Raw genomic sequence first — 12,062 nt, forward strand, 5'->3', positions numbered from 1 at the left:
GTTAAAGCAGAATTCTGCGTTTTTCACGCAGGAAAAAATGATAAATTGCATAAGAAATATCTTGCTGCCAGATCTAAAAAGTTTATTGTAATTTCTGCTCGGCATCAGACCAATTTTGTGCTTAAGTTGCACTTCTCAACTCGGATGAGAATTCACGAACAGGCATTCTGTCAGCAGACAGCGCTCTGACTGGTACTTTTCTCAGTGTGGCCAGCCTACTTTTTTCAGGTAAAATGAAAGGTTAACTTTAAGCAAAACATTAGGAAATGTAGCTGGCTACATTCTTTCTATGATAAACATTAAAAACATGATGGCCATGCATCGTTTTTTGAAAAACATATTCTATTCTTATTTGCAATAAAAGTGACTCCAAAACACACTCACGCTCTGCGTTGATTCTGTTTGTATTTTAAACTCACGCTTGGCCCGGATCTTTTGCCAATATCCTGTTTAAACTTGTTGGCTAAACAAAGAGAGTAGTAATCCATTCTGGAACCGTAGGAGCCTATCCAAGTCTCACTCTCTCTCTCACTCTCACTCTCTCGCTCATTAACAATTACATCCTCACATCACTCACTGATGTGCAATAACACAACACATTCCACTGTCTGAGTTTCTGTCACTCTTAACAGAGAGGGGTCAGGGGAGGAATGGAGCATTTTTTTAAATACACACACAGACGAGGGAGGGAGTGAGGCGGGGGGGAGGGGGGGGGGAGGGAAGGTATAGAGAGGGGAGAGATGATAAAGAGAAAGAAGAGAGGATGAGAAAGAATAAGTAGCGATGTGGAGGTAAAGGGGAAAAAAAAGACGCATCAGACACAGAGGAGAGAGGAATGGAGGAAAGGGAAACAGGAGAGAAAGAGAGGAGTGAAGTCTCTACAGGCCCAGGAGTGTCCCAGCCAGGCATACAGAAACTCTTCTTATCTCACCACTTAGATATTTTAATAAGGCACACTGACAGTGTAGACAGGAAATAATTTCATATCTTTCTACGTCGTCTCAGTAAGGTTTAGACATTTTTTATAAACCTTACTTAGACGTTGTAGAAATATATATGAAATTATTTCCTGCATACACTGTCTAATGTTTACACTGATTACAATTAACACAACATGATGACCTAATATACCAGTGTTTCTCAAACCTCTCCTCAAGAACCTCCAACCAGTTCCACATAATCGATACATTCCAGAACTGGTACAATGCGCGCATAGAAAGTGGATGGATGCGTGTCACAATGGTAAAATGTAAACAGGAGACAACATAATTTTTGGAGACATGGTATCGACACGGCAGCACTACCGTAGCTAGCAAAATAGTGTGGAAGCGATTGCTAACTGTAAACCATTTTACCCGTCTAGCTAATCATCGTGGCTAACTGTGGGGTGAAAACAACTCCCTTATTTACTGTTAAATAGCCACCGCAAAACTCTTTGGGCTCTGTTCAGAAGAAGTGCACTGTGCAGGGAATAGGGTGCCATTTGGTACGCAGTCACATTTAGAAGGTGGACACGTGATGGCTGCTTTATTTGTATCCATTCAGGAAACTATTGTAGATGCAGAGGTGTGTGCGCAGTTAGAAAGAGGTGTGTGTAGGTGAGGTGTGTGTGTTTGTGAATGTATGCAGGTGTGTGCAAATGGTACGTATGGGCGTGTGTTTGCGCACGTGCAGATGCAAAGAAGTGTGTGTGTAGATGAGATGTGTATGCATGCGTGTGTGTGCAGATAGTTGTATGTGTGCAGAAGCTGTGTGTGTGTGTGTTCTCACCGTTGCGCTGGGGGGGCCCTCTGCCCATCTGCTGGTTTATGCCAAAGGGGTCCTGGGGGTTCATAGCACTCGTATGAAGAGCCGAGTCCGAGTTGGTTCTGTGGAGGAGGAGAGAGGGAGGAGGAGGAGGGGATGGAAGAGGAAGAGGAGAGAGGAAGGAGGGGGGATGGAGGGAAGGAGGAGGAGAGAGGGAGGAGGGTGTTAGTATTCTGAGTCAGTGGTGGACAGAGGCTGAGAACGCCTCGCGGCTAGGTCAGAGAGTCATTCAGTGGTGGGCCTGCACTCTGCTCTGCCTACACACACTCGTACGTCCACACACACACATACACACACACGTGCACGCTCAAACGTACACACCCACACATGCACACCCCCCTCTCTCTCTCTCAGATGCACACACACACCTCTTTCACTGTCTACAGCTGAGGGTTTTCTCAAGGGCTCTTCATTAAGCTCCAATGGCTGTGTTTATGCTTCACTCGCCCTCTCAGGACAAATCTCTCCCTCCCTCTTTCTCTCTCCCCATCCCTCACTTTCTCTTCCTCTTGAGGATGCACCTCTGGACACCCTCTTTCGCTGGGTGGTTATAACATCTCTCTGTGCAGTCCCTAAATTATCTGAGACCACACCAGGTTCATTAGGGCACACCGTATCAAAGCACTTTGCAACAGAAAACAAAAACAAGTGTGTCTTATTGGACAAGTACAGATAGATGGTAGCTCCCAGTTTCTGAACCTTTTCTATCGTTTTCCTCCCATTGAAAACGCCCTAGAGCTCAGTATGGTTCATAACAGAGAGTCAATTAATTAATTCATTAACAGCATATCATCTATAACGATTTATATAATAACATTGGTGATTAACAACATGTCCTTTAAATGTCAAATATCCACATTTATGTAAATAAAACATTGTAACATTTGCAATTGGCATCGTAACACCAGCATCACATCAGGAAACAGACAGATGGTCCAAAGGAAGACCAAACGATAAATGCAAATTAGTAAATAAATTAAATAGTAGTGAATAAATCCACTGTGAATCAGGAGGCACGGTGTTAGGTAGCGTTGGCGGTGGCAGCAGCGACAGGGTAGGGGGCGACAGCCTTACCCACCCAGTCACACGGTCCTACAGCTGGGTTAGTGACAATGACAGAAGAAAAAAAGACTGATTAGTGTTACTAGCATAGAGAGAGAGAGAGAGAGAGAGAGAGAGAGAGAGATCAAGCGGTAGAGGGGGAGAGAGGTAGAGGTAGTGGGAGAGAGAGGGAGACAGAGAGGGAGACAGAGAGAGAGAGAGAGAGAGAGAGAGAGAGAGAGGGAGAGAGAGAGGGAGAGAGAGAGAGAGAGAGAGAGGAGAGAGAGAGGGAGAGAGAGAGGGAGAGAGAGCTAACAGACACAGTAGTCTGTCTTGTGCTCCAACTCCGCGTCTCAAAGCCTTGCTAGAGACAGATGAACAGATATCTAAAAAAAGAGGAAAAACAAGAGGGTGATTGAGGAGAGGAAGAGGGCATACAAAAGATAGAGCAAGAGAGGACACGAGAGAGCATGAGAGAGATTAAAATAGAGAGGAGAGAGAGAGAGCAGGGGGGGAAAGGGGGAGTGAGAGTGAGTGAGAATGAGAGGAAGGATTGGGCAGTCTACAACAGAGAGGAGAGACAGAGCAGTCCGGCGGAGTGGTTGGTCTGTGTGAGAGAGAAAGAAAGAGAGGAGGCTGAGAGATCAAAGGTCACCTGTTGAGCTGTGATATTAATCTAAATCCTGGTCGTTTCTCCTCGGCCCAAGGCTGCTGCTCCCTTGAAAGAGAGAGAGGGAGAGAGAGAAACATCACGCTCGTTTAGTAGTTTAATCGAGCTCAGAAAGACCTGGATGCTGAGAGAGATTCCCGTGGTACATGGTTAGTTTAGGAGAGAGAAGGAGAGAGAGAGAGAGGTAGAGCAAGAGAGAATAGGTTGGAAATTCTAAGGTGAGGAGCGAAATCTGGGAGAGGGGGCTGGATACAGGTCTACTAATGTGGACTGACTACAGGTCTGGAAACAGGTCTACAATACTGTCCAAACGTATTGAGTAAGTAAAATAACCCCCTAAAAAAACAAATAATGTCCACCAGACATTTAACTATGCTTTGTGGAAAGTAAATATTTTTCTAGCGGAACCGACTACACCTATTACCCCTATACACTATCCCAAAAAAGTATACTTTTTAAAAAGATATACAGTGAGGGAAAAAAAGTATTTGATCCCCTGCTGATTTTGTACGTTTGCCCACTGACAAAGAAATGATCAGTCTATCAATTTTAATGGTAGGTTTATTTGAACAGTGAGAGAGAATAACAACAACAAAATCCAGAAAAATGCATGTCAAAAATGTTACATTTATTTTTTCATTTTAATGAGGGAAATAAGTATTTGACCCCCTCTCAATCAAAGATTTCTGGCTCTTTTATACAGGTATGGCACAGGAGTGCTCTAATCTCAGTTTGTTACCTGTATAAAAGACACCTGTCCACAGAAGCAATCAATCAATCAGATTCCAAACTCTCCACTATGGCCAAGACCAAAGAGCTCTCCAAGGATGTCAGGGACAAGATTGTAGACCTACACAAGGCTGGAATGGGCTACAAGACCATCGCCAAGCAGCTTGGTGAGAAGGTGACAACAGTTGGTGCGATTATTCGCAAATGGAAGAAACACAAAATAACTGTCAATCTCCCTCGGCCTGGGGCTCCATGCAAGATCTCACCTCGTCGAGTTGCAATGATCATGAGAACGGTGAGGAATCAGCCCAGAACTACACGGGAGGATCTTGTCAATGATCTCAAGGCAGCTGGGACCATAGTCACCAAGAAAACAATTGGTAACACACTACGCCGTGTAGGACTGAAATCCTGCAGCGCCGCAAGGTCCCCCTGCTCAAGAAAGCACATATACGGGGCCGTCTGAAGTTTGCCAATGAACATCTGAATGAATCAGAGGAGAACTGGGTGAAAGTGTTGTGGTCAGATGAGACCAAAATGGAGCTCTTTGGCATCAACTCAACTCGCTGTGTTTGGAGGAGGAGGAATGCTGCCTATGACCCCAAGAACACCATCCCCACCGTCAAACATGGAGGTGGAAACATTATGCTTTGGGGGTGTTTTTCTGCTAAGGGGACAGGACAACTTCACCGCAAAGGGACGATGGTCGGGGCCATGTACCGTCAAATCTTGGGTGAGAACCTCCTTCCCTCAGCCAGGGCATTGAAAATGGGTCTTGGATGGGTATTCCAGCATGACAATGACCCAAAACACATGGCCAAGGCAACAAAGGAGTGGCTCAAGAAGAAGCACATTAAGGTCCTGGAGTGGCCTAGCCAGTCTCCAGATCTTAATCCCATAGAAAATCTGTGTAGGGAGCTGAAGGTTCGAGTTGCCAAACGTCAGCCTCGAAACCTTAATGACTTGGAGAAGATCTGCAAAGAGGAGTGGAACAAAATCCCTCCTGAGATGTGTGCAAACCTGGTGGCCAACTACAAGAAACGTCTGACCTCTGTGATTGCCGACAAGGGTTTTGCCACCAAGTACTAAGTCATGTTTTGCAGAGGGGTCAAATACTTATTTCTCTCATTAAAATGCTAATCAATTTATAACATTTTTGACATGCATTTTTCTGGATTTTTTTGTTGTTATTCTGTCTCTCACTGTTCAAATAAACCTACCATTAAAATTATAGACTGATCATGTCTTTGTCAGTGGGCAAACATACAAAATCAGCAGGGGATCAAATACTTTTTTCCCCTCACTGTATACAGATCTCAGAAAGTAACTACTTTTGTAAACTATTTGAAATCAGATCTGAGAAAGCAAATAGAAGACAAAAAAACATTTGAATATTTTATTAGCATGTTGTTACATAATACCTTGGTAATTGCATTTTAATTGCATAGCATTGAGCTGAGAGTTTTTGTAACTACTGTACACAAGAGGAATAGTGACTGTTCCTTATTCCACTGATGTTATAACTCCATCATTACGCAATTATAAAGCAGGATAATAACTGACACAATAGATTGTTTGTTTAGACCCCATTTGGTTGTGCTGTCCAGTAAAACATGTTGACAACTAAAATCATTTTAATGTGTGGTTTCTACACTTGCTTTTGGATACTAGTTTTGTCTGCCAAAACAAGTGCATGGATCTAGACGTTCACTGTGTGCACAGGGTTCTCGTTTTATTTGTAATAGTTTACCAGACCGTGCCAGGTGTGTGGGCGTGAACAGGTCCCTATGAGATTGTGGAGAGCCCGGTATTAACCGTTTTAAACTGAATCCCCATGTCGGACAACTGGGATTCAACTGGGAGTTGACGGGAAGCAACAAGCAGAGTTAAACTACGGGGGACCAGCCCTGCTCGCCAGGGACGGAACAGGAGCACTAACAACATGTAGACCTAACCAGGTGGACTAGCTGTGCCAAAGTTCTGTAGATGATACAATACAGTCCATCTTCATTGATCCAGACAACAGGGGATTGTGGTTATTCTTGCCGTCCTACACTACTGGCTGGGAGGGAGCAGCACAGGGAGAGCCACAGAGCAGCGCCCCTAGAGCAGGTTAGAGGTTAAGTGCCTTTCTCTCAAGGGCACATCTGCAGTAGGTGGCACCTGAGATATTGATGCCAGCAACACAGCGGTTGCCGCCTCTCTCTCACCATAGCCCTAGAGCACCAGGAACTGTAAGACAACTGTAGATCAAACCAGAACATAAACACGTAAAAAACCCTACTAACTTTTCATTTGACAAATTAATTGTATTGCTATTCCTTACAACCCTTAGGCTACATCCACACTTTCTCACATGGCAGACAGACACAAGTATCTGTGAAAATGAGCAAAGCATCAATGAAGTTAAAAACCAACGCAAAATCTCCATCTCTGTAAATCTCTTCAAAACAACCCTTATGTGAAGAAACAGAAATCTGACAGCCTCACTGTAGTTGACTAGTGAACGGCTGCTGTGACAGTGGAAGACACCAGCTGAAAGGAGAAGAGAGACTCTCTTCAGGAGAAACCCACTGATTTTCAGCCATGACTACATTTAGATTACTGAATTTAGCGATTACAAGCTCACCCTGCTACTCTCACACATTGTGGTCTGATGATAAAGTGTGTAATACAATGATAAGCTCACTGGAAATAGCCTCTGTGAACCCCAAATCAACCCCTAGCCGTAGCCCCTACCCCCCAGTCACTTGTTTGACATACATTGTAACGTGAAAAATCTGAGTCTCAGTGTCACTCTGTTGCCGTGCAATTACCCTTGTGTCAAAGATCCATCTTGCCCTCTGATAGACCAGGGGAATGGTCGCCATATTGTTTACACCTATGCAATCCTCTCAAATCTACGCAAGTACACTGCCTAAGGGCCGGCAGTAGGGTTTGATTTGGGATTCAGGGCCAGAGTAAGGGGGATAGCCAACTTCCCAGTCCAAACATGTTCTTCTTAGATGGGAACCATCGTTGCCAAGGCCTGCAGATCTCCCATCTGCCTACAGGGGGCGATCTCTGCCTCTCTCCTGAGGGGGCTTTGGACTGCATTGTGTGGGGCTAATAAAAACGGACCACACCAACCTGTCATATCACTAAGCTCTGACACACACTGGGGGTATTGTATTTAGGCCCAGCAAAGTACACACTCCAGGAAGATGGACTTTGGAGCCAGTGGGATATATACCAAATGTGCAAACTCCACCCACCCTGCACTTTCAGCCGGTACACTGCAGCCGGGTGTTCTGCGATGCTATGCCAGTACACACACACACACGTCGCATGGCCTGCTCTCCCCAGATGACAGCGGCTTTATTACACATTTCCAAGTAAAGCTGTGTCCCTCCTCCCCCCTGTACTGTTTTGGGGCTTAGCAGCATGGGCCATATGGAGTTGGAACAGCCACACACGCCTTCCCCTCCCCTTGTATCATTTCGTTTCTCTGTCTCTATCCATCTCTCCCTTTCCCTCTGTCCATTCCTCACCTTCCCTGTGCTTCTGTCTTTCTCTCCCTGTATGACTTCCTCCCGCTCCCCATCCATCCCAGCTAGCAGGATGGCCATCCTTAACTGTAAGGCAACATACTCACTGGTACAGGTTTGTCTACAAGAACATCTTAGGGCAGCTGCCACCATATTTATTATTCACCCTACAGAATCATGGAGATTTCCATCTGAGCTCACAGAAATGCATTTGATATAATATTCCCAACACAAGAACAGAGTTTCGTAGGAGTGATTTTAGCTTTGCTGGCCCGTCATCGTGGAACAGTTTACAAAAGGATTTAAAACTGGATCTTTTTATTCTGATTGGAGGGCTGCTGACAACATATTGCATATGTTTTGAAACCTGCTCTTTTAAGCTCCCCTATGCACTTTGCACTGTTTTAACTTCCATTCATTGTGTAGTGGTGTGTCTTATATGGAACTATATGTATGCTGCTTCTCCAGGGCTCACTTGGAAAAGAGATGTAAGTCTCAATGTGTCTCTGGTTAAATAAAGAATGAATAAACACAACATCCCTCCTTTCCACATCCTCCATCCCTTCAGAGGATAGAAAGACATCTGTAAATTAAAAGACTTGTGATAACAATGAGGCCTGCCAGACGATTAAAGGCTATACAGCGGCCAGAGGAGAAACAGAATCACACAGATATGAGGATTACTGCCGCGAATCACACAACCAAACAGCCAAAGTGGTCAAATATTGCTCAGAGGATCGTGTGTCTGGCGCACGCTGCTTTGGCCGTCTGATGCCATTCGTTACCAAGGGTCTTCATTTAGCTACACTACTGTACTGCTACAGCACAGCTGGGCTGGTTGATTTAGCTGCGCCCCAAATGGCAGCCTATTCCCTACATAGGGCACTACTTTTGACCAGAGCACTATGGACCCTGGACAAAAGTAGTGCACCTAGGGAATAGGGTGCCATTGAGGGCACACTGTGAGCTGGTGAGAGAGAGAGGAAATTATCTTAGCATACGTTAACCAAAATAGAGGCTTGTTGTTAATGGGTGGGTGGTAGTAAATATTTAAACAGACCACCTAAGCAGAAGATAAAGGGACTCTAGAATCAGAACAGAACTACATCACAGGCTCACACAGAAAGAGCACAGGAATGTCTAAATCCCATCCCCAGGAGGGCCTTTTAGTTAGTCTATCCCCAGGGGAGGTCAGCGTAAGAACCTATCCCTGTGGAGAACAAGCCGGGCTGGGAAGAGAGTAGGGCCAGGGAAAGATGGGTGGTGTGTACAGTGCCTTCGGAAAGTATTCCCATCCCTTGACTTTTTCCACATTTTGTTGTGTTAGAAAGTGGGAATAAAATGGATTTAACTGTCATTTTTTGTCAACTATCTACACAAAATACTCTGTAATATAATATAATAATATAAATAATAATATGCCATTTAGCAGACGCTTTTATCCAAAGCGACTTAGTCATGTGCGCATACATTTTTACGTATGGGTGGTCCTGGGGATCGAACCCACTACCCTGGCGTTACAAGCGCCATGCTCTACCAATTGAGCTACAGAGGATATCAAAGTGGAAGAAAAAAATCGAACATTTGTAATGGAAAATAAAACACTAATATATGTTGATTAGATAAGTCTTCAACCCCCTGAGTCAATGCATGTTAGAATCACCTTTGGCAGTGATGTGAGACTTTCTGGGAAAGTCTCTAAGAACTTTGCACACCTGGATTGTACAATATTTGCACATTATTATTTTAAAAATTATTCAAGCTCTGTCAAGTTGGTTGTTGATCATTGCTAGACATTTTCAAGTCTTGCCATTACTTTCAAGACAATTTAAGTTAAAACTGTAACTAGGCCACTCAGGAACATTCAATGTCGTCTTGGTAAGCAACTCCAGTGTAGATTTGGCCTTGTGATTTAGGTTATTGTCCTGCTGAAAGGTGAATTTGTCTCCCAGTGTCTGTTGGAAAGCAGACTGAACCAGGTTGTCCTCTAGGATTTTGCATATGCTTAGCTCTATTTCGTTAATTTTTTTCATAAAAAAAACTCCCTAGTCTTTGCCGATGACAAGCATACCCATAACATGATGCAACCACCACCATTCTTGAAAATATGAAGAGCGGTAATCAGTGTTGGATTTGCCCCAAACATAACGCTTTGTATTCAGGACAAAGTTAATTCCTTTGCCAAATGTTTTGCAGTTTTACTTTAGTGCCTTATTGCAAACAGGATGCATGTTTTGGAATATGTTTATTCTGTACAGGCTTCCTTCTTTTCACTCAGTCAAATCAGGTTAGTATTGTGGAGTAACTACAATGTTGTTGATCCATCCTCAGTTTTCTCCTATCACAGCCATTAAACTCTAACTGTTAAAAGGGTGAAATCCCTGAGTGGTTACCTTCCTCTCCGGCAACCGAGTTAAGAAGGACGCCTGTATCTTTGTAGTGACTGGGTGTATTGATACACCATCCAAAGTGTAACTAAGAACTTCCCCACGCTCAAGGGGATATTCAATGTCTGCTTTTTGTATTTATTTATACCCATCTAGGTGCCCTTCTTTGTGAGGCATTGGAAAACCTCCCTGGTCTTTGTGGTTGAATATGTGTTTGAAATTCACTGCTCGACTGAGAGACCTTGCAGATAATTGTATGTGTGCGATACTGAGATGAGGTAGTCATTTAAAAAATCATGTTAAAACACTATTATTGCACACCGAGTCCATGCAACTTATTATGTGACTTGTTAAGCACATTTTTACTCCTGAACGTATTTAGGCTTGCCATAACAAAGAGGTTGAATACTTATCGATTCAAGACATTTCAGCTTTTCATTTTTCATTAATTTGTACAAATTACGAAAACATTGTTCGACTTTCACATTATGGGCTATTGTGTGTAATCCATTTTAAAATTAGGCTGTAAAACAAAAAAATCGAAAAAGTCAAGGGGTGTGAATAGTTTCTGAAGGCACTGTAGGTGGGGGTGGAGGAGGGCGTGGGACAGGGAGAGAGCCTGTGACCCCGGTGACTGACCCGGTTCAGCTGGGCTCCATAGGGACACATCAGTGCCTCTTGCCCAGGGCCCAAGTCTCAAGACCCAGGGTGCAGGGCCTTAGCCAAGGACCCCCTCTACCCAGACACTGGTGGGGCTAAAACCCCACTGGTGGGACCAACGCTCTCTCTTGGGGAGTAGCGTACTGAGAAACCTGCTCCAAATACACAACCTGACCTCTTCTTCACTGGGTCACACCAGACACACTGAACACCCACTATAAACAGGCCATGAGAAGAGGGGGAAGCGAGCGAAATAAATGGAGAGAGAAAGAGAAGGGAGGGAGAAAGGGAGAGCGAGAGAGAAAGAGAGAGATGGAGAGACCAAAAGCAAGGAAGAGAGGGGGATATATTTGGGTATTTTGCACCACATTCATAAACTCCTCCGGAGAGATATAACAGGTCAGGTCAAGCAGCCATATTTAGATGTGAGAGAACCACAACCCTAAAATAACAATCTGGAGGGGGAAAAAATGATAAAATCTGTTGGCCCGACAGCTAGTCAGAGAGAGGACAGTGCACTACATAGGGAATAGGGTGCCATTTGGGACGTAGCCAGGGACTGTGTGTGTGAACGGTGCGGTTCCCCCTAGCTGCATATTTGCCGTGCTTGCCTGGCCCGCGCTGCCAATCCCAAAGCATTGACCCCATTGGTCTCTAAGCCCACTGAGCCCACTGAGCTTTAGACAAGCCAGCAGCCTGCAATGCATCTCTACGCACTGGAGTGGTTTCACAACGCTAGACAGAGGAGCACAATCACACATGCACACACGTGTACTATACACACACACAGCGCCATACAATACTAATGGATACAATGCCTCCCAAGAAGAACACACACACGCTTGCTATCTACACTCTGGTTCTGCACTTCATCCTCTCGTAAATGTCTGTTTGATGACAGCCGGAGACACTAAGCCTGTGTGTAGACAGCGGGCTCGGATCTGCTCTCTGGGGCACGGGCAGCGCTGAAAGGGTTAAGGGGATTTGTGGCTCGTCTCCAGGCAACCTGCCTGGGCGGTAATACAGTGCAGATGTGGCCGGCACTGTAAACACTTCCCGCTATCTCCCCTGAGAGGGACCAGCGCTGGAGCATCTGCCTCCCAGACCCATACTGAATCTCAGCAACAAGACTCCCAGAGTCATGCAGACACACATAAACAGATCAACACCACTACAAAAACACAGTGAAAGAGCCAAACTGAGAGCCACAAAACAGACACCACCACTAGACAGGAAACACTA

General features: G+C 44.8%; 1 protein-coding gene across 5 annotated transcripts in view; it reads right to left on the reverse strand.

Annotated features, from left to right (window-relative positions):
• crtc3 (CREB regulated transcription coactivator 3) overlaps window positions 1–12,062 on the reverse strand; it is a 75,413-nt gene that overhangs the window by 22,658 nt on the left and 40,693 nt on the right. For 3 of the 5 annotated variants that reach the window (XM_041899199.2, XM_041899201.2, XM_041899198.2), the window contains exons 5-6: window positions 3,503–3,565; window positions 1,771–1,868 (exon numbers count right to left, since the gene is read on the reverse strand). In XM_041899199.2, coding sequence (XP_041755133.2) covers window positions 1,771–1,868; window positions 3,503–3,565 — 161 coding nt within the window. The remainder of the gene's footprint in view (window positions 1–1,770; window positions 1,869–3,502; window positions 3,566–12,062) is intronic. The other 2 variants (XM_041899202.2, XM_041899200.2) reach the window with 1 other exon arrangement.

This window comes from Coregonus clupeaformis, chromosome 30, assembly GCF_020615455.1.
Source record: "Coregonus clupeaformis isolate EN_2021a chromosome 30, ASM2061545v1, whole genome shotgun sequence".
Taxonomy (NCBI): Eukaryota; Metazoa; Chordata; class Actinopteri; order Salmoniformes; family Salmonidae; genus Coregonus; species Coregonus clupeaformis.